We start from the raw sequence: 27527 nt of genomic DNA on the forward strand, positions 1-27527 counted from the left end.
AATGTGATAAGTTTTAACCTATTAAACACTTGTGAAACCGTCACCACATTCAAGATAATGAACATACCTATCACCCCAGAAGTTTCCTCTTGCCCCTTTTTATTCCTCCCTCCTGCCCCTCTCTGGTCCCCATTCCCCACCCGCAAGCAACCACAGACTTTCTATCACTACAGGTTAGTTTGAATTTGCTTGTTTTACCTAAATGAAATGGATTCTTTCACTCAGCACAATTATTTTGAGATTCATTTGTTCACTTACTCCTGTCTGTATCAATAGTTCACTCCTTTAAAAACTTTTTTAGAGCAGTTTTAGCTTTACAGCAGTACTGAACAGAAGGTGCATACAACACCTCCCCACCGCCAGCCTCACCCACTTTTTTTTTTTTTTGGCCGCACCATGTAGCATGCGGGATCTTAGTTCCCCAACAAAGGATCGAACCCATGTCCCTTGCATTGGGAGCATGGAGTCTTAACCACTGGGCCACCAGGGAAGTCCCCTCACCCACTATTACATCCCCCACCAGTGATACATTTATTACAACTGATGAACCTCCACTGGCACATCATCACCCAGAGTCCATAGCTTACTTTAGGATTCACTCACAGTATACATTCTAAGAGTATGGACAAATGTATAATGATATGTATCCACCACTGTAGTACCATACAGAGTAGTTTCATTGTCCAATATATTCTCTATGTTTCAAGTTCAATCCTCTTGATTGCTGAGTAATATTCCATTGTAGGGATATATAATTTGTTTTTACATTCACTTGTTGGACATTTGGGTTGTTTCCAGTACTTGCTTGTTATACATTAAACCTGCTATAAACATTGTTTTTCTGTTTTCTGTTTTTCTGATTTGTTTGGTATTTATCATATGCTTCTTTCTGGTTTGGGTTTAATTTGCTCTTTTTTTCTAGTATCTTAAAACAAGCTAAAGTCATTGACTACAGACCTTTCTTCTTTTCTCCTGTAAGTATTTATGTTATAAGCTCCCCAAGGATGCTTTAGGGGCATACATGTTTATTTTCATTCAGTTCCAACTATTGTCTAATTTCCCCTTTGATTTCTTCCTTGACTGGTGGTTTATTCAAAAGTGTGTTATTCAGTACTCAAATGTTTGGGGATTTTTCCAGACATCTTTCTATTATTGATTTCTAATTTAAATCTTTGTGGTCAGAAAACAGACTTTGCATGACATAAATTCTCTTAAATTATTGAGACTTGTTTTATGGCCTAGAATGTGGTCTATCTGGTAAATGTTCCATGTGTACTTGAGGAGAATGTGTACCTGCTATTGTTGGGGGAACTGTCAACCAAGTTAAACTGGTGAACAATGTTGGTCAAGTGTACTATATCCTTACTGATTTTCTGCTTCCTGTTTCTATCAGTTATTGAAATCTCTGATTATAATTGTGGATGTGTCTATTTTCCTTGCAGTTCTATTTCTGCTTCATGTATTCTGAAGCCCTGTCAATTATGTATTTAAATGTTTAGGACTGTTATGTCCCCTTGATTATTTTATCCCTTTGTCATTATGAAATGATCTTCTTTATCTCTGGTAATATTCTTTGCTCTGAAGTCTACTTCATCTGATATTAATATAGACACCCCAGCTGCCTTCTAACTAGTGTTACCATGGTATGTATATATTTTCATTCATATAATTTTAACCTTTTTGTTTTATATTTAAAATGCCTTTCTTTGGTAGGCATCACATAGTTGGATATTGCTTTTTTTTAACCAATCTGAATCATCTCTGCCTTATAATTGGGTGTTGGACCATCTTGCTTTTTGTTTTCTATTTGTTCCATCTATCTTTGTTCCCCTTTTCTTCTTTTTCTGCCTTCCTTTGAATTAACCAAGCATTTTTTTTATGATTTCATTTTATTTCCTTTGTTGGGTACCTATTAACTCTTGGTTTTGTTACTTTAGTGACCGCCTTAAGGTTTACAGCATCCATCTTTATCATACTGACATCCAAGTGAGATTATACCATTTCACATATAACATAAAGATCTTATAATTGTTTACTTCCATTTCTTCTCTCCTGGGCTATATCCATTTGTTGTCATGAATTTTACTTTATAGATGTTATAAACTTCACAAAGCATTGTTACTACTTTTACATAAGCAATTTTAATATAAAGATATTTAAATAATAAAAAATATAGCTTACATATTTTCTCACATAATCATTTCCAGTGTTCTTCATTCATTTGTGTAGATTCAGGTTTTCATCTGGTATAATTTTTCTTCTGCCTGAAGGACATCCTTAAACGTTTCTTAGAGTGTGGGTCTGCTGGTGATTAACTCTTTCAGCTTTCATGTGTCTGAAAACTTCTTTGTTTTTGGAAGATGTGTTCACCTGGTAAAGAATTCTAGGTGAAGTGTGGCCAAGATGGTGGAGCAGGAAAACCCTGAGCTCACCTTTTCCCACAGGCACACCAAAATCACAACTATTTACAGAACACCTGTCTATGAGAAGAACATAAAGACTAGCAGAAAAGACTTTCCAGAATTAACGGTATGAAGAAGGAACCACAATGAGACAGGTAGGAGAGGCAGACCCACACCCCAAGTAGGCAACACACTGACAGAAAGATAATCACAATTGCACATGTTTTCCCCAAGGAGTGAGGGGTCTGAGCCCCACATCAGGCACCCCAGTCCAGGGGTCCTGCACCGGGAAGATCAGCCCCCAGAACATCTCGCTTTGAAGGCTAGTGGGGCTTCTATACAGGAGAGCTAGAGAGCTACAGTTAACAGAGAGTGTGCTGTTAAAGGGTGCACACAAAATCTCACATGCTCCAAGTCCCAGCAGAGAGATAGTAATTTGAAAGTAGCCTGGGTCACACCAACTTACTAATCTTGGAGAGCATCCTGAAGAGGCAGGAGGCAACTGGGACTCCCCTTGGGGACACAGATACTGGTAGCAGCCATTTTGGGGAGCTCATTCTACCACAAGAACAGTGGCACTGGCAGGCACCATTTTGGAGTCTTCTCTCTAGCCTATTAGGGTCAGGGGCTTATCCGCCCACTAGCAGGCTGGCAACAACCCCAGGACACCGCAGGACATGCAGCTAGATGTACCAGGACTCGGCCCCAACAACCAATGGGCCAACAGCCACTGCATGAGGCAGGACCTGGCAGTCAACCTGGCCCGGGTCCAGGCCCACCCCTCCGCATGCCCACAGTAGTAGACCCTGCCACAACAGAAGGGCCCATGCAGCCAACATAGGGGGCACCCCTAGAGCATACAGCTCTGGTGGCCAGAGGGGAGTAGACTGCTAAGCCACACAGGACATCTCCTACATAGGGCCACTTTTCCAAGATCAGGAGACGTAACCAACCTACCAAATATGGGGAAATAAACACAGAGAATTAGACGAAATGAAACAACAAAGGAATCTGTTTCAAATAAAGGAACAAGACAAAACCCTAGAAGAAGAACTGAGCAAGACAGAGATAAGCAAACTACCCAACAAAGAGTTCAAGGTAATATTCATAAAGATGCTTAAAGAACTTGGGGGAAGAATGGATGAACGCAGTGAGAATTTCAACAAGTTAGAAAATATAAAGAAGAATCAAACAGAGCCGACAAACATAATAACTGAAATAAAACTACACTGGAAGGAATGAACAGTGAATGAGAACGAATCAGCAAACTGGAAGACAGAGTCGTGGAACCATCCAGCCTTAACAGAAAAAAGAATTTTTTAAAATGAGCATAGTTTAATAAGAGACATCTAGGACCACATCAAGCATACTAACATTCACATTATAGGTGTCCCAAAAGGAGAAGAGAGAAAGAGGCACAGAACTTATTCAAACAAATAATAGCTGAAAACTTCCCTAACCTGGAAAAGGAAACAGACATCCAGGTCCAGGAAGCACTAAGTCCCAAACAAGGTGAATCCAAAGAGATCTACACCAAGACAAATTATAATTAAAGTGGCAAAATTAAAGATAAAGAATCTTAAAAGTAGCAAAAAAAAAGGCAATTAGTTATGTGCAGGGGAACTCCCTAAGACTATCAGCTGACTCTTCAGCAGAAACTTCGCAGGCCAGAAGGAAGTGGCATGATATATTCAAAGTCATGAAAGGAGAAACATCTATATAGTAAGTCCCCTACATACAAATGAGTTCCACTGCAAGAGTCCATTCATTAAGTCCAATTTGTTCGTTAAGTCCAGCAAAGTTAGCCTAGGTACCCAAACACAATTGGCTATATAGTACTGTACTGCAATAGGTTTATAATAATTTTCACACAAGTAATACATAAAAAACAAACACAAAAAATAAAGAAAACACTTTTAATCTTACAGTACAGTACCTAGAAAAGTCCAGCTACATCATCACTGCTTTTACACTTCCTTCCAGATATCCTGGGCTTGAAATAAAGACACTGTAGTACTGTACTCTATACACTACTGTAAAGTACACAAAAGGACAACCACTTGTAGAGGATGCATGCACGTGACAATGTATGCCAGACACATGAACTTACATGACTGGACATGTGAGCACATGTGTCCATTTTTGAAAGTTCACAACTTCAAGGTTCATATATAGGGAACTTACTGTAACCAAAAATACTCTACCCAGCAGGGCTATCATTCATATTTGAAGAAGAAAGAAAATGTTCTACATATAAACAATAACTAAAAGAATTCAGCACCACTGCATTCGCATTATGAGAAATGTTAAAGGGACTTCTCTAAGCAGGATTTTAAAAAAAAAAAAAGGAAAAAACCACACAACTAGAAATATGAAAATTATGAAAGGAAAAAATCTCATTGGTAAAGGCAAACATACAGTAAATGTAGTGCATCAACCACTTATAAAGCTAGTAGGAAGGGTAAAAGACAAAAGTGGTAAAATCATCTATATCCACGATAAGTAGTTAAGGTATACACAAAAAGATGTAAAACATGATGTCAAAAAAATTAAACATGGTGGGAGAATAAAAATGCAGGGTTGTTAGACTGAATTTCAACTTAAAAGATCATCAACTTAAAATAATAACACAAGTTATAACTAACATATATTACATATGTGTGTCTGTAATTGTTATATATGAACATCATGGTAACCACAAACCAAAATCTTACAACTCTCTCTCTCACACACACAAAGAGAAAGCAACCCAAATATAACACTAAAGATATCATCAAATCACAAAAGAAGAAGGAACAAATGAGAACTATAAAAACAATCAGAAAACATTTAACAAAATGGAAATAAGTAAGGACTTCCCTGGTGGCACAGTGGTTAAGAATCCGCCTGCCAATGCAGGGGACACGGGTTCGAGCCTGGTCCAGGAAGATCCCACATGCTGTGGAGCAACTAAGCCCATGCACCACAACTACTGAGCCTGCGCTCTAGAGCCCGCGAGCCACAACTACTGAGCCTGCATGCCATGACTACTGAAGCCCGCGTGCCTAGAGCCCATGCTCCACAACAAGAGAAGCCACCACAATGAGAAGCCCGCACCAACGCAACGAAGAGTAGCCCCTGCTTGCCACCACTAGAGAAGGCCTGTGCACAGCAATGAGGACCCATCGCAACCAAAAATAAATAAATAAATTTATTTTTAAAAATGGCAATAAGTACATACTTATCAATAATTACTTTAAAAGTAAATGGACTAAATGCTCCAATCAAAAGGCACAGAACCAGCTTAACAGACTAAAAAAAAACCGCAACCCATCTATATGCTGACTACTATGCTGAAGAGACTCATTTCAGATCTAAAAACACAGAGACTGAAAGTGAGGTAATGGAAAACAGTATTCCACGCAAATGGAAACAAAAAGAGAGCAGGGGCAGCAATACGTATATCAGACAAAATAGATTTTTGAACAGACTGTAACAAGAGACAAAGGACATTAAATAATGATCAAGGGATCAATCCAATAGGAAGATATAACAAATGTAAACATACATGCACCCAACATAGGAGCAACTAAATACATATAGCAAATATTAACAAACATGAAGGGAAAAACTGACAGTAACACAATAATAGTAGGGGACTTTAACACCCCACTTACATCAATGGACAGATCATCCAGAGAGGAAATCAATAAGGAAACACTGGCCTTAAGTGACACACTAGACCAGATGAACTTAAAAGATATATCAAGTCTCAATAAAGTTAAGATGGAAAGCATAGCAAGCATCCTTTCCAACCACAGTGCTATGAGAGTAGAAATCTACTACATGGAAAAAACTGCAAAAAACACAAACACACATGTGCAGGCTAAACAATATGCTTCTCAACAAACAATGGGTCACTGAAGAAATCAAAGAGGAAATTAAAAAATACCTGAAGACAAATGAAAATGGAAATACAATGATCCAAAACCTATGGGACACAGCAAGAGCAATTCTAAGAAAGAAGTTTATAGTAATACAAGCCTACCTCAGGAAACAAGAAAAATCTAAGGAACTAGAAATAGAAGAACAAACAAAACTCATAGTTAGTAGAAGGAAAGAAAAATAAAGATCTGAGCAGAAATAAATGGAGACTTAAAACAACAGCAGAAAAGATCAATGAAACTAAGAGCTAGTTCTTTGAAAAGATAAACAAAATTGACAAACCTTTAGCCAGACTCATCAATAAAAAAAAGAGTGGAACCAAATCAATAAAATCAGAAATGAAAGAGAAGTTATAAATGACACCACAGAAATACAAAGGATCATAAAAGATTACTACAATTAAACACCAATAAAATGGACAACCCAGAATAAATGGATAAATTCCTAAAAACGTACAATCTCCTAAAACTGAATCAGAAAAAAACAGAAGATATGAACAGAATGATTACCAGTCATGAAACTGAATCAGCAAAATAAACAAAAACAAAAAACAAAACAAAACAAACTCCCAACAAAGTCCAGGATCAGATGGATTTATAGATCAATTCTACCAAACATTTAAAGAAGAATTGATATCTATCTTTCTCCAACTACCGCAAAAAAGGAAGAGTCAGGAGTGCTTCCAAACTCATTCTACAAGGCCAGCATCACCTTGGTACCAAAACCAGATGAGTATACCACAAAATAAGGAAAACAGAGGCCAATATCCCTGATGAACACTGATGTAAAAATCTTCAATAAATTATTAGCAAAATGAATTCAACAATACATCAAAAAGATCATACACCATAATCAAGTGGGATTTATCCCATGGATGCGGGTGTTTCAATATCCAGAAATCAATGATACACCACATAACAAATTGAAAAATAAAAATCATATGATCATCTTAATAGATGCAGAAAAAGCTTTTGACAAAATCCAATACCCATTTATGATAAAAACTTTCACCCAAGTTGGTATAGGGGGAACATACCTCAACATAACAAAGGCCACCTATGGTAAATCTATGCCAACATCATACAAAAAGGTGACAAGCGGAAAGCATTTCCCCTAAGATCAGGAACAAGACAAGGATGCCCACTCACCATTTTTATTCAAGATAGTATTGGAAGTCCTAGACACAGCAATCAGGCAAGAAAAATGAAAAGAATCCAAGTTGGAAAGGAAGCAGTAAAACGGTCACTGTTTGCATATGACATGACATTATATATAAAATATCCTAAAGACACCACCAAAAAACCTATCAGAACTCACCAATGAATTCAGTAAAGCTGCAGGATACAAAATAATACAAATCTGTTGCATTTCTGTACACTAACAATGAACTGTCAGAAAGAGAAATTAAGAAAACAACCCCATTTACAATTGCATCAAAAAGAATAAAATATCCAGGAGTAAATCTAACCAAGGAGGGAAAAGATCTGTACCCAGAAAACTATAATACACTGATGAAAGAAACTAAAAAGAAACAAATGGAAAGATATACCATGTTCATGGATTAGAAGAATCCCAAGACAATCCACAGATTCAATGCAATCCCTATCAAAATTCCAACGGAATTTTTCGCAGAACTAGAACAAATAATGCCAAAATTTGTATGGAAACACAAAAGAGTCCAAAATAGCAAAAATAATTTTAAGAAAGAACAAAACTGGAGGTATCATGTGCCATTATTTCCAACTATACTACAAAGCTATAGTAATCAAAACAGTATGACAACACTGTAAATCAACTATACTTCAATTTTTAAAAAAAACAACAGTGGGACTTCCCTGGTGGTCCAGTGGGTAAGACTCCACAGTCCCAATGCAAGGTGCCTCAGTTCAATCCCTAGTCGGGGAAAAAGATCCCACATGCATGCCACAACTAAGAAGCCCACATGCTGCAACTAAAGATCCCGCATGCTGCAAGTAAACATGCTACAAGATCTCGCGTGCCACAACTAAGACACAGTGCAGCCTAAACAAACAAACAAAAACAAAAAAACAGTATGATACTGGCACAAAAACAGACACATGGATCAACAGAACAGAACAGCGAGCCCAGAAATAAACCCACAATTATATGGTCAATTAATCTACGACAAAGGAGGCAAGAATATATGATGGGAAAAAGAAAGCCTCTTCAATAAACGGTGTTGGGAAAACTGGAGAGCTACATGCAAAAGAAGCGAACTGGACTACTTTCTCACACTATATACAAAAATAAATTCAAAATGGATTAATGACTTAAATGTAAGGCCTGAAACCATAAACTCCTAGAAGAAAACATAGGCAGTATGCTCTCTGACATCAGATAGATACAGATATATAGATATCTCCTCAGGCAAAGGAAACAAAGGGAAAAATAAACGAATAGGACTACATCCAACTAAAAAGCTTTAGCACAGTGAAGGAAACTATCAGCAAAACAAAAAGGCACCCTACTGAATGAGAGAAGATATTTGCAAACAGTGTATTTGATAAGGGGTTAATAGCCAATATGTATAAGAACTCACACAACTAAACATTAAAAAACAAACAGCTCAATTAAAAAATGGGTCAGAGGACCCACACAGACATTTTTCCAAAGAAGATACACAGATGGCCAAGAGACACATGAAAAGATGCTTAGCATCACTAATCAAGTAAATGCAAATGAAAACCATGAGATATCACCTCACACCTGTCAGAATGACTATCATCAAAAAAGACAATAACAGATGAATGGATAATGATGTGATACACACACACACGCACACACACACACACACACACACACACAAGACTATGATTCAGCCATTAAAAAAAAAAAGAAATCTGGGAACTTCCCTGGTGGCGCAGTGGTTAAGAATCTGCCCACCAATGCAGGGGATATGGGTTTGAGCCCTGGTCCAGGAAGATCCCACATGCTGCGGAGCAACTAAGCCCAAGCACCACAGCTACTGAAGCCCGTGTGCCTAGAGTCCATGCTCCGCAACAAAGAGTAGCCCTCGCTGCTGCAACTAGAAAAAGCCTGCGTGCAGTAACAAAGACCCAACACAGCCAAAAATAAACTTATTTTTTAAAAAAATGAAATCTGTCTTTTGCGACAACATGGAGGGACCTGAAGGTATTATGCTGAGATAAGTCAGACAGAGAAAGACAAATACCATATGATTTGTCTTGTATGTGGAATCTAAAGAACAGAACAAACATAACAAAACAGAAACAGACTGATAGAGAACAAATTGGTGGCTACCAGAGGGGAGGCATGTAGGGAGATAAGTGAAATAGGTTAGGGAGATTAAGAAGTACAAACTTCCAGTAAAATAAGTAAGTCACAGGGATGAAACATACAGCACAGGGAATATAATCAATAATACTATAACTCTGTAGGGTGAGAGATGGTAGCGACTTATCATGGTGATCATTTTGTAATGTATAAAAATACTGAATCACTATGTTGTACACCTGAAACTAATATAGTAAGTCAACTACACTTCATTTATAAGGAAAGAAAGAAGGCAGGGAGGAAGGAGAAAAAAGAAAAGAGGAAAGAAAAAAGAAAAGAGAAGAGAAAAGAGAGAATAAATTTTAGGTGGACAGAGGTTTTTTGGTTTTCTTTTTTTTTTCAAGTGTTTTAAATATGCTGTTCCATGGCCTTCTTTTTTTTTATCACAAGAAATCTGCTGTCACCTGCATATTTGCTTTTCTGTACATGTCTTTCTTCCTCTGGCTGCTTTTAAGATTTTTCTCTTCATCACTGGTTTTGAGTAATTTGATTATGATGTGCCTTGGTATAGTTTTCTTCCTGTTTTTTTTTTTTTTTTTTTTGTGGTACGCGGGCCTCTCACTGTTGTGGCCTCTCCCGTTGTGGAGCACAAGCTCTGGACGCGCAGGCTCAGTGGCCATGGCTCACGGGCCCAGCCGCTCTGCAGCATGTGGGATCTTCCCAGACCGGGGCATGAACCCGTGTCCCCTGCATCGGCAGGCGGACTCTCAACCACTGCGCCACCAGGGAAGCCCCTTCTTCCTGTTTTTTTGTGTGGGTGATTCACTGAGTTGAGTTTACAGTTTCCATCAAGCTTGGAAAGTTTCTGGCCATTATACTTTCACCTATTTTTTCTTTCTCTCCTGCTTCTGTGGGAACTCTAATTACCCATATATTAAGTTGCCTGAAGTTGTTCCACAGTTCAGTGCTACGTCTGAAAATTTTTTGATTCTTTTTTATGTTTCATGTTGGATAACTGAATCTTTCCTTCTACAACATCTAATCTGCCATTAATGCCCCTCAGTATATCTTTCACTTAACACACTTGTAGTTTGTCATCTTTAGAAACTTGATTTGGGTAATTTTCATATCTTCCATGACTCTACTTAACTTTTTGAACACATGGAATATAGTTGTAATAACTGTCCTAATGTCCTTTGCTGACTGTACCATCTGTGTCAGTTCTGGATTGGTTTTCATTGATTGTTTATTCTCATTACAGGTTACATTTTCCTGTCTCCTTGCACTGTGCTCCCCAACTGTAATTCATACATTTAGATACTAACCCCAGGTGCTAAGAATGTGACTGTATTTGGAGATAGAGTCTTTAAGAGGTTAAATTAAGTTAAAATTCGGTCATTAGTGGGGACTTCCCTGGTGGTCAAGTGGGTAAGACTCCGTGTTCCCAATGCAGGGGACCTGGATTCGATCCCTGGTCAGGAAACTAGATCCTGCATGCATACCACAACTAAGAGTTCGCATGCCGCAACTAAGAGTCTGCGTGCTGCAACTAAGACCCAGCGCAGCCTAAATAAATAAATGTTAAAAAGAAAAATTGGTCATTATGGTAGGCTGTAATCCAATAAGACTGGTGTCCTTATAAGAAGAAACCTGGACAGACATGCAGAGGAAAGACCATGTAAGACACAGGGAGAACATGGACATCTACAAGCCAAGGAGAGAGGCCCCAGAAGAAACCAATGCTGCCAACACACTGATCTCAGACTTCTAGCATCCAGAATTGTGAAAAAATAAATTTCTCTCGTTTCAGCCACCCAGTATGTAGTACTTTGTTACGGCTGCCCAAGCAAACTAATACATCTGGTAATATTTGATTAGATATGAGACATTGTGAATTTTACTTTGTTGGGTGCTGGATATTTTTATGTTCCTATAAATATTGAATCTTGTTTCAGGATGCAGTGAATTGGAAACAGTTTGATTCTTCTGGGTTTTGTTTTTATGATTTGTTAGGTGGGTCCAGAGCAGTACTCTGTCCAGGGCTAATTATTTCCCATTACTGAGGCATGACATTCCTGAGTGTTCTACCCAATGTTCAGTGAATTACGGTCTTGTTAGAGGGAACTGGAACTGTTTCATCTAAACCTTTCAGGAAGTTCTCTCCCCAGCCTCAGATAGTTTCCTCACACATGTGTGCTGAGCAGCACTGTGTTGAATACTCAAGGTGTAGAGATCTCCAGATTCTCCTCTGCAGATCTCCAGAGTTCTCTCTGTACCGATGTCTCTCCCTGGTCCTCTGTCCTATAAAGTGTAGGCATGTTGGTGTCCCCAGACTCTCAGCACCTTATCCACAGCTCAGGAAGTCCACCAGGCTCCACATCAATTTCCTTGTCCCTGTGATACAGCGGGGAAACTCTCACAGCAGTAAGCTGGAGTTGTGGTAGGGCTCACTTTGTTTGTCACCTCTCCAGAGACTACTGTCTCTCGTTGCCAGTGGCCAGTGTTTGGAAACCTTGATTCATGCATTTTGTCTGGATTTTGTTGTTGTTTTAGTCATTTCAGGGTAAATTCAGTCCCTGTTACTCTATCTTCAGTGGCCAGAAGTAGAAGAACTGTATTCCTATTACAAAGTATCTGTATTTAGTTTTCACCAATTCCTCTATTACTGTAACCATCAAGATTATTAAGGAAGAGTTTTTCGCTTTATTGCATTATATTAATAGATATATTTCAAAATACATCTTATATTATATATTCCATCATATATATGTGTACATACATATATATATATTCTATTCTATTATCTCATTATATTCTCTCAGAAGGAACAAAAGAGTAAATCCAAAATTCACTCCCCAAGACTAATAGGTGGACTTCTACCTAGTTTATAGGTGGAAACCTTAAGAACAATCTTCAAACTCTTATTCAAACGTAGTATTGGGAGTAATTTCACTGAACAGAATTAAAAGCTTTAAGGCCTTAATAAAATACACAAGTGCAATCCCATAAATGTCTTTGTTCCCAGAGAAGAAAACAAAAAGTCATGAGGATGTTGGCAGAGTTTAACAGCTGGGTGACCTACTGTGAAAAGGCCTTGTTCTCCTGACAGTGACAAGGATGTATTATCACTATAGTATAGCTTGTTTTCAAGTGCTTCATACACAATTGTTTTACCTCCTGTTAAAAAACAAAATTCATCTGAGCAAACCTTAAAGATCTTATTGGCTTTATGCAACAATTCATCAATCAGGCAGCATCTCATGTAGCAAACAGAAAGGAACTCCAAGGAGCTGTACAAAATGAAAGACTTTCACAGGGAGAAGAGAGTGGGAACAAGGAAGTTTTATGAGACAACAGAAGCGAGTTATTTATTCCACGGTCACTTTCCTTTAGGAGACAACAGGGGTCCATCAGGCAGATGACCACATTAGGGCTGACCAGGTGATTCCTGTTTGACCGGTTGAAGAACCCATTTCTAGGAGAGCCGAGTCTGTAATGAAGTTCAGTCTCCGTTTGGTGACGTGGGCTTATTTAGCATAAGCAACTCCATTTTGGGTCTGTTATCTTCTTCTTAAAGCTATCTTGCTTTATTTATTTATTTATTTATTTATTTTGTTTTTGGCTGCGTTGGATCTTCATTGCTGCACATGGTCTTTCTCTAGTTGCAGCAAGTGGGGGCTACTCTTCGTTGCAGTGCACAGGCATCTCATTGCGGTGGCTTCTCTTGTTGTAGAGCGTGGGCTCTAGGCGCACAGGCTCAGTAATTGTGGAATGTGGGCTCAGTAGTTGTGCCTTGCGAGCTCTAGAGCGCAGGTTCAGTAGTTGTGGCTCATGGGCTTAGTTGCTCTGCGGCATGTGGGATCTTCCCAGACCAAGGCTCAAACCCGTGTCTCTTGCATTGGCAGGCAGATTGTTAACCACTGCACCACCAGGGAAGCCCTGTTTTCCTTTATAGCACTTTACCACCTCTTGAAATTTACTGTGTATTTACATGTACCTTTTTTGCTTTCTTTCTCCTTCACGAGGAGAATGTGAGCTCCGCAAGGGTTGGGACCTGTCTGACTCTGTAACATTTTATCCACAGCCTCCAGCACACAGTACGTCTTCAACAAGTATTTGTTACGTGAATAAAAGAATAAACATGCAAGCAATCTTCTCAATATATGTCACACTGTTAACAGTAATTGTCCAGGGGATAATTCCACTTTCTCAATTATATTCTCTGTTTTAAATCTGTATTAAGAAATCTTTTTTTACGTTTGTAATCAGGAAAAAAAACAAAATGAGAAGGGAACAGAGGGAAAGAGACAGGATCTCTCAAGGGCTGCCTTTCACCATGGCAGTTGCCATCCCTTGTGGTGGCCTCATACCTGAAGATCCCTGCCTTGGTCCCTGCAGAATCTCCCTTGTGCTTTCTCTTGAGGCTCTGGGGCTGTACTGGCAGGCTCCCAGCTGGCCTCCACTGGTGTAACAGTCCCTTCCTTCTGGAACCCAAAGCCAAGTATCCGATGTCCTAGAATGGCAGTCTTATTTTCCTTCCCGTAGGTTCTGCCATGACATGCCTTGTCAAGGTGTGCCGTGTCCCTAAACTGTGAACATTTCTTTTCTTTTATCTACAGAAAGCTTGGTATGCCACGGATGCATTGACAGGATGAGTTATATCCTGTCATTGAAGTGGGAGCCTAAAAGATGAGATACTGTGAAGATAAAACAGCACAAAAAATGTCAGCGCAACAAAGGATGAATGTGAGATCAGACTAACCATCTCCAGCCACACTTGCATTTTGTCTCCTCTATAGACATAATAAACATGCTTGAAGAAACTAACACACCACTGCAAAGCAATTATACTCCAATAAAAATGTTAAAAAAAAGATACTGCCATCTTTCATCTTTCCCAGTGCCTAGCTTGATATCAAACAAACAATAGAAGCAAGTTAGCTGTTTGTTGAATACAATAATCTATGAGCACCCAACACCGACACAGCCACTTTCAGGCAGGAACCACATGATGTTCCAGGCCTAGGAATGGCACAAGTCAAACATGAAACAGTAAAGAATCTGTGTTGTACACATTATTAGGAGAAAGAAACAGCTGAAAGTTAAAAGGCATATATCTCTTCTAGGACCCTGAACTATGGCATCCAAACGACCTGCTTCAACACTGAACATTCTTCCCTTCCCATTACGAATAGTTCAGTCAATATATCTAAACCTTGGGACTTCCCTGGTGGCACAGTGGTAAAGAATCCGCCTGCCAATGCAGGGGACACGGGTTCGAGCCCTGGTTCTGGAAGATACCACATACCGTGGAGCAACTAAGCCTGTGCGCCACAACTACTGAGCCTGCGCTCTAGAGCCTGCGAGCCACAACTACTGAGCCCGCGTGCCACAACTACTGAAGCCCATGCACCTAGAGCCCGTGCTCCGCCAGAAGAGAAGCCACCATAATGAGAAGCCCACACACTGCAATGAAGAGTAGCCCCTGCTTGCCGCAACTAGAGAAAGCCCAAGCGCAGCAACAAAGACCCAACGCAGCCAAAAATAAATAAATAAATTTATTAAAAAGAATATATGTATATATATCTCTAAACCTTGTGTGGAGATCTGAAAGTGTGATAAGAACTGAAAATAACTGCAACTTTCTTTTCTTTACCCTAATGCTCAGGACAACTTTCAAGCTTTAAGGACAAACCCTAAATTGCAGCATTCCTGAGATATGCTTGTATTCCTTCATTGACACTCCTTCTCTGCCTTCATCTTTGCAAAATGAAATTCCTTCTGAAACTCCTCACACTGACACTCATCTACCCCCTTCTCTTTTTACCTTCTCAGGGCATTTCCATACCTGGTAAACAGATTACACATGATTAAGACAACTAAAGCCCATAAGTATCATCTCAAGACAAATTCTATTTAGAAACTTCTATTTGTGTATTAGCAAAACCTGAGAGGTTAAGAATTCTGCCTACGTCCCACATACTCACTCTGTGTTGCCCTCCGTTCATGTTGATCTCTTCCCCACCTCCACCTCAAACCCAGCTTAATACCCCCGTCACTGGGCCATATGCAGGGCCCCCCGGGGGGCAGCTGCCCTCACGCCCCCCAGGACCAGGCAGTACTCGGCTGTGCAGAACACACATGGCTTCTCAGACACACAGCAAGTCACAGCTGAAACGACTTCCCATGAGAACCACTTCTGTCATCCATTTTTGCAACACCGCATATCAAAAAGAAGAGTTTCGGGCTTCCCTGGTGGCGCAGTGGTTGAGAATCTGCCTGCTAATGCAGGGGACACGGGTTCGAGCCCTGGTCTGGGAGGATCCCACATGCCGCGGAGCAACTAGGCCCGTGAGCCACAACTACTGAGCCTGCGCATCTGGAGCCTGTGCTCCACAAGAGAGGCTGCGACAGTGAGAGGCCCACGCACCGTGATGAAGAGTGGCCCCCACTTGCCACAACTAGAGATAGCCCTCGCACAGAAATGAAGACCCAACGCAGCAAAAATTAATTAATTAATTAATAAACTCCTATCCCCAAAATCTTCTTTTTTTTTTTTTTTTTTGCGGTACGCGGGCCTCTCACTATTGTGGCCTCTCCCGTTGCGGAGCACAGGCTCTGGACGCGCAGGCTCAGCGGCCATGGCTCACGGGCCCAGCCACTCCACGGCATGTGGGATCTTCCTGGACTGGGACACAAACCCGTGTCCCCTGCATCGGCAGGCAGACTCTCAACCACTGCGCCACCAAGGAAGCCCCCCAACATCTTCTTAAAAAAAAAAAAAAGAAGAGCCTCTGCCAAGGAGCTTGACTGTCCGTGTTAATGAGACTTTAGCATATAATGGTAGGAAACATCTGATTAGGTTAAGGATAGAGAGGTAAGACCAGGTCCAGGTTGAGAACTGAAAGGGAAACACCTGCAGTACCTCCTCTCCCCTCGGCACAGGGCTTTGCTCTTATTTCACAGAGAAAACAGAAGCACCCAGTAGAGAACCTCCAGTGCTCCCCACACACATCTAACCACCTCCCTGCAACTTCACAGCACCCTTGGCCTACCTTCCTGTCTGGGAACCGCTGACTTGGCCTTGGGGTACTGGGTCCCAAAGACACCACGCCACCAGCACTCGGCATCACCAGTCTTTCCCCTCCTGGACTATCCTCAGGAGCACACCAAGGCACTCTACAGCACTGGTCAGAAACTTCCTCCTACTCCAGTTACCCACCCCTCATTTCTGTTGCCTTTTATGGCAAAACTCCTTGGAAAAGCTATCTGCATTTCTTCTCCCTACTTCTCCCTTGAGCCACTCCATCAGGCTCTTGCCTCCACCACTCAACTTAACCACACTAACAACCACTTATCCTTATGTCTCCAAATCCAATGGCAGATCACACTCTCCTCTGCAACAGGCTTTCTTCCAATAGCTCCCTTAACCCCTTCCTCCCAGCTCTCCTCTCAGCTGCCTCCCTCCAGGTCTCCTTGGTTTGAGGCTCCTCTTCTCCAGCCCCTACTTGTCCAGGGCCCAGGGTCCAGCCCTGGGATCCTGTCGTGACTCTGAACACTACCTGCAGGCTAATGTCAGATGTTGGCCTCAGCTCTCCCCTGAACTCCAACTCCTACCTATTCCACTTGCATGTTTCATAGGCACCTCCATATGCCCCGAACCAAACTCATTTCCCACAACTGCCCCATCTCAGCACATGGCAGCTCCACTCTTCCACTGCTCAGAAGAGAACTGGTGAATCCTGTGACTCTCCTCGCTCTTTCTTACTAATCCATCAGCAAATCCTGTTGACACCTCCTTGGAAACAGATCCAGAATGCAACATTTCTCACCTCCACAGCTACCCCAGGTCCAAGTCCCCATCATCTGTTGCCTAGATGACTTCTAGCGGGTCCCCCTGCTCCTGCAGCCCTTCCAGTCTGTCTTCATCCCAGCGATCAGAGTGACATGTCAATGACATACATCATACCCAGGCACTCCTCCACTCTAAAGCAGCCAGTGGCTTCCATTCAAATGTCCCCTTACGAGAAAGGCCTCCTGTATACACGCCTCAGCTGCTCCTTACTGGCTCTACTTTCCTCCTCAAGCCCTGAGCACCTGACACAGCACATACTTGTTCGCTTGTCACCTGCCTCTGCCACCAGAAGGTACAGTCCACAAGACATGACCCACATCCACTGCTGCAGCCTCAGCACTTAGAAGAGTTACTGTACATACATCAAAATTTGCTAAATGAACAGGTGAAAAAAAAGTGCTGAATAACCAAAAAGTATTGCTTAAAACGTTCTATTACCAACAGATGTGTTAACTGATCACGATGACAACTACAAGCATGACAACTGGCTGAGAAGACGTACTGTAATAGTTTGGGGGCAGGGACTTCCCCGGTGGTCCAGTGGGTAAGACTCCATGCTCCCAATGCAGGGGGCCCAGGTTCCATCCCTGGTGGGGGAACTAGATCCCACATGCATGCCACAAATAAGAGTTCGCATGCCACAACTAAGAAGCCTGCATGCCACAACTAAAGGTCCTGTGTGCCACAATGAAGATTCAGCACAGCCAAAATAAATAAGTTAATTAATTAACTAAAAAAATTGGGGGGCAGAAAGGGAGGGAGGGTACATTCTTCGTGACCTAAGTTAACAGAGCTTTCTCAATACTCCAACAAATAACACTAGCAATAATATTGGGGATGACCAAGATGCCACTGACTGAGTGCTCACTGTGTGCCTGGCTCTTTCATACACTGGACCCTCACCCCAATCCTATAAGGAAGATATTTTTATCCCCACATTATAGAGGAAGAAACAAACTCATAGTTAAGCAACTCACCCCAAGCCACAAACCTGAAAACACTCACTTGAGACTCGTTTCCATTCAAGCTTTCCCCTAAAATATCAAACAATACTAAGATGGGCACCAAGCCTAAACAACGGGTCTTTCTACTAACTGGACACCTCAGGCTGGGTTTCCTGGCATCACACTTCCCTGTGTCAGCAGCCCGTGTCCTCACTGACACTCCAGACCCTGGCCCTCAGTTCAGGAAGAGACAAATGACCTACCCACTCTCCATGTGGACACCCAAGTTCTGTGGCATCATGTCCGGGTGAAAAGCATTGACTTAATCTGTCAGTTTTCAAGATAATATTGCAGTTAAAATTTTCCCATAGACTGCATTTTGGAAGGAAAAGTGCTCTAGTGGGAGGAGGAGGAGGATCATGAGTCTGGAAAGGCATCCTGTCTCCACTGCTGTCAGCAGAACCCTGAGAAGATGACCCATCTTCTAAGCCTCTTTCCAAGGTTACCTCTGTGATATGTATCTTCTGGAGATTTTAATCTGCGTTTGAGCAGTGTATGCTCAACATTACTGTAGAAGACAGACACTCCCTTGAGAAGGGAGAGTATATGCTGGCTTAAAGGAACTGGGAAACAAGCAGAGATACAGGACACTAATCTCACCAAAAAGGTGTAAAGTCCCAGGGTCCCGGGTCCAGGGCTGGAATGTGTCCCTGATAAGATAAACCACAACTGGGAAGAGAGGGACCAAGTTGGGGGCCCCATTTGAGACACCATAACAAAGCCTGCCCCCCTGCTTGTCATGGTCCAGGCACAGACTCTACTCTGGAGAGTGGGAGGAGAAGGGGGATGGAGAAAAGCAGACTTTAAGGACAAAAGCTAGCTCCGAGACAGACATTCACCTTGGTCACCTGCCTTTCTGGGTTATGGTGAAGCCATAAGCAGCCCTGCATGAAGTTCCTTCTTTTGGATCAAGAAGGAACCAAGAGTGATGCCTGAGTTCTTCTGTATTTACAAACAAAGGCCATCGGCTGTGAAATCTCCCAGGCGGTCCACTGATCTCCGTTATCTGGCAGATCTGGCCTGTGAGTTGACAGTCAAAGGATAGTCTATGACTGAAACAGAGACCTATACATCTCATTACTGCTTCCTTAGGCCCAATTTAGACCACTTATGCCTTTATTGCATATTGCCAAGAACTCCAAGATTACAGAAAAGAAAATGAAAGGCCCACAGAATCCCTCACTTGCCTCCTTGTACCAGACATACGCAAAGCAAAAATAGTATCCAGTCCCTCCTCTTATGGAGTACACAGTTGACATGTAAGTCAGATAAACATTTACCTTCAAAAATAACCCTTTAGGGCTTCCCTGGTGGCGCAGTGGTTGAGAGTCTGCCTGCCGATGCAGGGGACATGGGTTCGTGCCCCGGTCCGGGAAGATCCCACGTGCCACGGAGCGGCTGGGCCCGTGAGCCATGGCCGCTGAGCCTGTGCGTCTGGAGCCTGTGCTCCGCAACGGGAGAGGCCACAACAGTGAGAAGCCCGCGTACCGCAAAAAAGAAAAATAATAATAACCCTTTAGTCCAACAATTAAAACAAACCAAAAGGGAACTATACTCAGTATGTTGTAATAACCTATAAGGGAAAAGAATCTGAAAAAGAACATATATATATATATATATATATGAATCACTTTGCTGTACAATTGAAACACAACATTGTAAATCAACTATACTTCAATTAAAACACACACACACACACACACACACACACACACACACTTCCCTGGTGGTCCAGGGGTTAAGAATCCGCCTTCCAATGCAGGGGACATGGGTTCGATCCCTGGTCAGGGAACTAAGATCCCACATGCCCTGGGGCAATTAAGCCCATACACCACAACTACTGAGCCCACAAGCCGCCAACTAGAGAGAAGCCCACATGCCCCAACTAAGACCCAAGGCAGCCAAATAAATAAATAAATAAAATTAAAAACACACACACAAACTGGTTTTGGTTTTGTTTTCCCTCCAAGGTTGTTGTTTTCATCTGAATTAGTTGCCAGCAACATTTAAAAAGTTAGCGATCACAAATGCAGGCTTACACCCAGTTACTCTTCAGGAAAGACTGGAAGATCTGGCTGTCCTGGAACCACATTCCTGCTGGGGAGCAACAGGAGAGACTGCAGTAGCTGCTGCCCCCTTCAGATAGAACACGTTCTTTCCATCCTGGCCTCCCAGAATAATAAACAAAAAAAGGTTTGCTTTGGGAAAAAATATTTTTTTATTTAGGAAAAAATCCACTTTACTGTGTGTGTGTGTGTGTGTGTGTGTGTGTGTACTAGAGCAAGAAAAAAGGGGAAAAAAGTATAAGTATATAAAATAGGAAACAAGACTAGGGAACAGCCCCAGGTACAGAGGAAAAAGCTAGATATAAAAGATGATTTACTATAAACATATAAATCACCAAAACCGAACCCAGAAAGAGAGAGCAAATCTAAGAAACTATAATAGTTATCAAAGTGCTATATTCTAAAAAAAGGCACCACACTTAGGTAGTTTTACAGGTGAATTCTACCAAAACTTAAAGAAAGAGATCATTTCAAAAGTGTTTAAACTGGCTAAAGAAGAGAAAGAGAAAACTTTTAATAAAGCTATAGAAAGCACTAAAACAACTTGGTAAAGACGGCATTGAACAAGAAAATTACAGACTAGTCTCACAAATAATGGTGTAAAATATTAATAAATAGAATCTGTCTACACCATAAGAGTTATCATTGGGCTTCCCTGGTGGTGCAGTGGTTGGGAGTCCGCCCGCCGATGCAGGGGACGCGGGTTCATGCCCCGGTCCAGGAAGATCCCACATGCCGCGGAGCGGCTGGGCCCGTGAGCCATGGCCGCTGAGCCTGGGCGTCCGGAGCCTGTGCTCTACAGCGGGAGAGGCCACAACAGTGAGAGGCCCGCGTGCCGGAAAAAAAAAAAAAAAAAAAAGAGTTATCATTGATGATTCAATAATGATGATTCAATAAGATAAAATGATGATTCAATATTATAAAATCTATTACTACAACTCAGCATACTAACAGGTCAAGAGACAAAATTTATATGATAATTTCACAGATGCTAAAACAGCATTTGATAAAATTCAACAACCATTTTTGACTTAAAAAATGACAAAACAGCAACACACCCCTTACTAAAATAACTAACGTGGCACAAACACTAAAAGAATTCTCTTTAAAGTCAGGATACCCAGTATCATCCCTATTATTCAACCTCGTTCTGGAAATACAATGTAACCAAAAAAGAGAAAGAAACAAAAGACATAAGAAAGTAGAAAATGAGACAAAATTCTTATTATTTGCAGCTGACATGATAGTATACCTGGAAAATTCGAGAAACAACTGCAAAAACTACTTGAAACTAAGATTATGTAAGTTGCTAGTTACAGAAGTAATAAATACAACCAGTTACAATATGTAATATAAGAAAATATTCTATTTTCAATAACAACAAAAAGATAAAATACTAGGAATAAACTTAAGAAATGTACAGGATTTTAAAACTAACTTAAAAAGACATTTCTGAGACAGGGAAATGTATATGTAGACTGGATATTAGATAATATTAAATTAATTACAGATTATAAATTGTTAATTTTGACACAATATAATAGCTTTGGGGTTAGATATATTTCAAAAAGTCCTTATTTGTTCATGATATACTGTGAAATATTTATGGATGAAATCATTTGCTTTAAAATAGCCTAGTCCCCCACCATACTAAAAATGGAGGGGAGGAGGAAGACATGATTCAAGATTGGCAAAACACGGAAAACTATTGACTATTCATTATATTATACTGTCTCCTCTACTTTTGTATATTTGAACACGTGCACAATAGAAAGTTAAAAGAAATGTGCAGGAGGACCCAAACAAAGGCGGATCATTAAAGACGTAAATAATCCCAAAGATGTATAATGAGCTTAGAAAAACACACAAAAATTGCCACCTAACCATTAAGAAATGCAAATTAAAGTTACAAATCAGATGTCATTTTCATCAATCAAGTAGAAAAAGATCAAAATATCTGGTAATGTTCAATATTGGGGGGCAGGCAACTGACACTACTGGAGGGTGTGTCAGTACAACTTCTTGGGAGGGCACTTTGGCCTTTGCTTTCAAAGTCATAAACACACACCCCTTGGCTCAGCAATTCCAATTCTAGGAATCTATTCTAGATATTCATTCCCCAAGTATTTTCTTCCACCTACTATGTGCCAGGCCCTGGAGACAGACGCTGAGAGAAAAATTGTCCTTGCTCTCAGAGGGCTTCCGTTCTCATGGAGACTACCCACAAAGCAAGTCAAGTGTGCAGGCAATCACACCGTCAGCTAAGGCAGCGGTCCCCAACCTTTCTGGCACCAGGCACCAGTTTCATGGAAGACAGTTTTTCCACGGAAAGGAGGGGGATGGTTTCAGGCAGTAATGTGAGTGATGGGGGGGGATGGTTCAGGCGGTAACGCGAGTAATGGGGAGTGATGGGGAGCGGAAGATGAAGCTTCCCCTGCTCTCCCGCTGCTCTGCTCACCTGCTGTGTGGCCTGGGGACCACAGGGGACCCCTGAGCTAAGGGATAAGTGCGATGAAGAAACAAGTAAACAGAATAGGGGAGTTGGGGGCGGCAGGAAGGCTATTTTGGATGTGCTGGTCTGGGAAGGCCTCTCTGAAGAGATGACAGTAAAGCAGAGACCTGGTTGAAGGAGAAGACACAGCAGGAGAACGTCCAGGAGAGCATTTCAGGCAATAGGGAAGGAAGCCATGGGCTGACACACAAATTTGGCCTTCCCGCCCTCTGCTTTTCTTTTTATTCCCGTAACAGCCTTTTGTTTATCCAAAGGACATGGCACCACTTGAATGTCTCTCTTTGTCTTCAACTCAAAAATAAAAATAATCAGATCCTTTTAATACAGTACATCTTTCAAGGAAGGTGCCAGGCCAGCACTGTTTCCCCAGACATTGTGCATCACAACTTGATTTCTTCAGAGGAAGAGTTCCCAACCTATCTAAGTGCTATGTCAAGCTTGTTACTAAAAGTGCATTAAAGCCAATTGTGAGTTTTTAATGCAGATAAACCTTTCCACAGAACAGCTTAGTTTCACAAAAGATACTCACCAGTTGCTAGATAATTTTACACAAAAACAAAAATATTGTCAGTTCCTGAACTTCTGGCAGGACTGGGAACCACTCACTTAGAGAAGTATATAGTTTAATTTCATGATCTTTCAGGCAATGCAGCTGATGTTTTTAGGGGCTGTTTGGATAAATATTTTACACGGAAGTGGCCAGTGTCAATTAAGGGCATTCCAGTTGACCCCAAAATAAGTGACTCTGCTACAACACCTGAGAACATTACATACTAACTTCTTCAAACACCACTGAAACATCAAGACTTCAAAACTGCCATGAGTGATACGTTCTACAAACAGCCAGACTATGGGGAGAGACTTGCCCGCGTGAAATATGCCCCTATCCCAACTGTGAGATTAATTTAACATAAACGCATTCATCTCCCCAAAGGGAGACCGAAAATAACCAGGTGACTTCCGGACGGGACGGAGATTCCCAAGGAGACGACTCCTGCGGACACATTCCACGTACCACCAGCCAGCTGCTCGCGAACGCCGGGCTTCCCCCCACCCCCTCGACAGCCGAGGATGCGGTGCACCCCATGTCCCTGCACACGGCCGACCCCCTCAGCCGTCCCCGAGGGACCGGCAGCTTCAAGCAGAGGGTGCCGCGGAGACTCAGGCACCGGTGAGCTGCCCACCCGGCGAGAGGGACGATGGGTCGGAGTCGGACGCAGAGCAGGTCGGAGCGGAGTCGGCGCTCCCGGGCGTCCAGGAGCTCGCCACCCACGTCGAGAGGCGCTCACCTGCCGGTCGCTGGAGGGGCCCCCCAGGCCCGCCCGGGAAGGAAGGGGGCGCGGGGGCCAGAGGGGGACCACGGGGAAGGCACCGGGGACGCCCGGAGAGGGTCGGGGGGCACGCGGGGCGGAGGGCAAGTAGCTCCGGAGGGTTGTGGGTCCCGGGCCGCCTCCGCCGCTCCTCACCTGCCCAGCGCCCGCTTCATGCCTGCGTCGGCGGCGCAGCGCGGCTCGGCCGGCCCGGGGCCCGCCAGGTACAGGTTCTGCTTCAGGCGGCAGTCGGCGTCCAGCGCCGCGGCGGCCGAGCCGGCGGAGGACGAGCCCGAGGCGGCGTGGCGCTCATGCTCCAGGGCGACGGGCTCGGTCCGCTTCCTCATCCCGTGGCCAGCACCGCCGGCCTCACCCTCGCCCTGGGCCTCGCCGCCGGCCGCCGCTCAGGGGAGCAGCCGCTCAGGTGAGCCTCCACCGCCGCCGCCGCTTGGAGCCCGCCGCCCTGACGTCCCTGCCGGCCGGGGTCGGGGCGGGGCCGGCGGCCTCCCGGCGCTGATTGGCCAGCGCTGAGTGGCTGTAGGCGGGTACGCCGGCCGGGGCCCCCTACCCGGCGCCCGGCGCGCCCAACATCCCCAGCGGCGATCGCAGCCATCTTGGACACGGGCAAACGAAGCCGCAAGGCGCGTCACCGTTCGGGCGCGGCTGACTGGCGGAGTATCGCTGGGCAGGGGTCGGGCTAGGTCAGACACGAGGCCGCCTGGTGCCCACTGCAGCGGCCCGAAGGGTGCTCCGCGCATATCCCCGGCTCTCTGACTCCTCCCAACAGTGGAAACTCCTGAAAACGTTTTATAAGAATTTACACAACAAAAAGAAAAAGGTGACATGACAATTCTGTCCTAATAATGATTTATAACTATTTTCCCACAAGGACTTTTCTTTAAAAAATATGTGATCTGGTAGTTTTGTTTTTTAATTTGAAACAGAAATGTATAGATGTTTCTTTTTTTTTTGGGCCGAACGTTTGAAAACTGAGCTGCTTAAAAATTTTACTTTTTTAAAAAACCAGTATTAGATTTTTATAAAGCAGAACTAGCTGATGGGGGAAGAATCCATTTCACAAATTCCCACTTGTGAAACACAAATTAAGTACTAATTCAACCCATCCTAAAAACAGAAAGGAAAGAGCAGTTTCACCTATTCAGTTTTATAGCTTTGGCTTTCTTTAATATGGAATTATTTCATTTTTTTTACAAATGATCTACAACCAAGAGATTCACTTATTTATTACAAAGTAACTTGTAATTTCAACATTTGTGCCAGTGAAAACTATTGGCAACTGATAACTTAAGATCAATTAGAAATGTCTTTAGAAATTCAATAGCTCCTTATATTAGCTTTGTAATGATACTTAGAAATTGCAAAAGAATTTCACTGACCATATTACTAAATATCACAACCAGCATTCATATTTGTCCAAATATACTTTTGGTGAATTCTTTAAAGTAATGTAGAAGCACATACTGGAGACTGGGAATCCAGAAAATAAAGTGTAAAACATTTTTTTACTCTATCACTCACTAAATCCTTTCCAATGAATAGAAAAACAAAAAAGCTAGGAAGGGAGGGCTGGAAAGAAGAGAGTAAGGGGTACTGAGTCTTTCTTGCTGGTATTAGGCCTTGCTCCAGTCCTCAACTCTTGGTCCACACTCACTCTATAAGTAATCTTATCCAGGCTCTAATCTTATCCAGGTCACCCTACAATGGGGACACCTACATTTGTATCTCCAGTCCACACCTCTTCCTTGAACTCCAGGCTCCTCTATCCAGTGGTCTACTCATCCACTCTGACATCCAACAGGCACCTAAAATCATGTTCAAAGCTGAGCTCTCAGCTCTTCTCCCACCCCAGCTCCATCCATAACCTTCCCCACCTCCAGAATGCTCCCAGCTCCATCCATAGCCTTCCCCACATCCCGAATGCTAAGTCCATCCTTACAGTTCCTCAGGCCAAAGCCTTTGAGTCATCCTTGATTCCTCCCTTCTCACGACACAGCAGGTCTATCACCAAGCCTGGTCAGCTCTCCTTTCAAAATCTATCCAGGATCAACCACTTCTCACCACCTCCACCATGGGCCAAAGTGCCATAATCCCTCACTTGGATTCTTATAATAGCCTAAATGGTCTCCTGCCTCACTTCTGTCTACGTAATCCAGTGGCCACAAAGGTCTTTTTAAAAACCCTAGATCCAGTTCTGTCACTTATTTGCTCAAAACACTTCAATGGCTCCCCACCTCGTGGAAAATAAAACCGAAAGCTTATGAAATGGGCCAACGGGCCTACTTGACTTGGCCTCAGCCACTGCTCAGCCCTCACTCTGTTCCCAGCCACCAGCCTCTCTCTAGCTCACCCTGCTCCAGTATCACTGCCTCCTTGCTGAGGCAGGGGCCCCAGGGTGTGGGTGGCATGTACATGAGTCATCATATCCACATGGCTAACTCCCTTCCACTTTAGGTCTGTGCCTTCTCTGAACACTAACTCGAAACCTTCAGGCCCTCTCACTGTCACAGTTCACCTTCCCTGACTTACACTCTTTTTTTTTTTTTAATTTTTACTGGAGTATAGTTGCTTTATACCATTGTGTTAGTTTCTGCTGTACAGCAAGATGAATCAGTTAGAGGTATACATATATCCACTCTTTTTTAGATTTCCTTCCCATTTAGGTCACCACAGATCATTGAGCAGAGTTCCCCATGCTAAACAACAGGTTCTCATTAGTTATCTATTTTATACATATATGCCCTGACTTATACTCTTCTTAGCACTTTTCACCAATATATTTGTCATCAGTATATCTGTACCTGCGTATTGCTGTTTCCCACACTAGAACGTAGACTCTGACGGCAGGGACTTTGCTGCTTTATCTTCAGTGTCCAGAACAATGCTGAATATGCACTTCATAAATATCTGCTGAAGGAATAATGAATCATCACAAACCCCCAGAAGTGGGTACTACTGCCCCCACTGTATAGGTAAGGAAGTGAGTCTCAGGCCTGAGGTCTGAAATTGAAAAGGTTTATGGCAAAGGAAGGTTGTGGATACTGGTGTTCCTTGGATTACACTATAGAATTGTGTATTTGATAAAAACACTTAGCTAAATTATCCATTACTGTAGAGCTGGGAAGGAAAGGTCACTCAACGTAAGGATAAGATTCAGAGGCTTTGTAGGCTATTCCCAGGC

General features: G+C 42.5%; 1 protein-coding gene across 22 annotated transcripts in view; it reads right to left on the reverse strand.

Moving 5' to 3' along the window:
• Window positions 1–25097, reverse strand: part of ABHD12 (abhydrolase domain containing 12, lysophospholipase) — a 99718-nt gene extending 74621 nt beyond the window's left edge. For 5 of the 22 annotated variants that reach the window (XM_089896537.1, XM_089896538.1, XM_089896539.1 and 2 more), the window contains exon 1: window positions 24485–24789. In XM_089896537.1, the coding sequence (XP_089752663.1) occupies window positions 24485–24675 (191 nt within the window). In that variant the 5' untranslated portion in view covers window positions 24676–24789. Of the gene's footprint in view, window positions 1–2181; window positions 2371–19720; window positions 21303–24484 lie in introns of all 22 variants that reach the window. The other 17 variants (XM_089896543.1, XM_022594160.2, XM_089896542.1 and 14 more) reach the window with 12 other exon arrangements.
• Between the last annotated feature and the right edge of the window lie 2430 nt (window positions 25098–27527).

Source organism: Delphinapterus leucas, chromosome 15 (assembly GCF_059928025.1).
Source record: "Delphinapterus leucas isolate spDelLeu-1000000601 "Yukka" chromosome 15, BTC_Dleu_Yukka2, whole genome shotgun sequence".
Classification (NCBI taxonomy): Eukaryota; Metazoa; Chordata; class Mammalia; order Artiodactyla; family Monodontidae; genus Delphinapterus; species Delphinapterus leucas.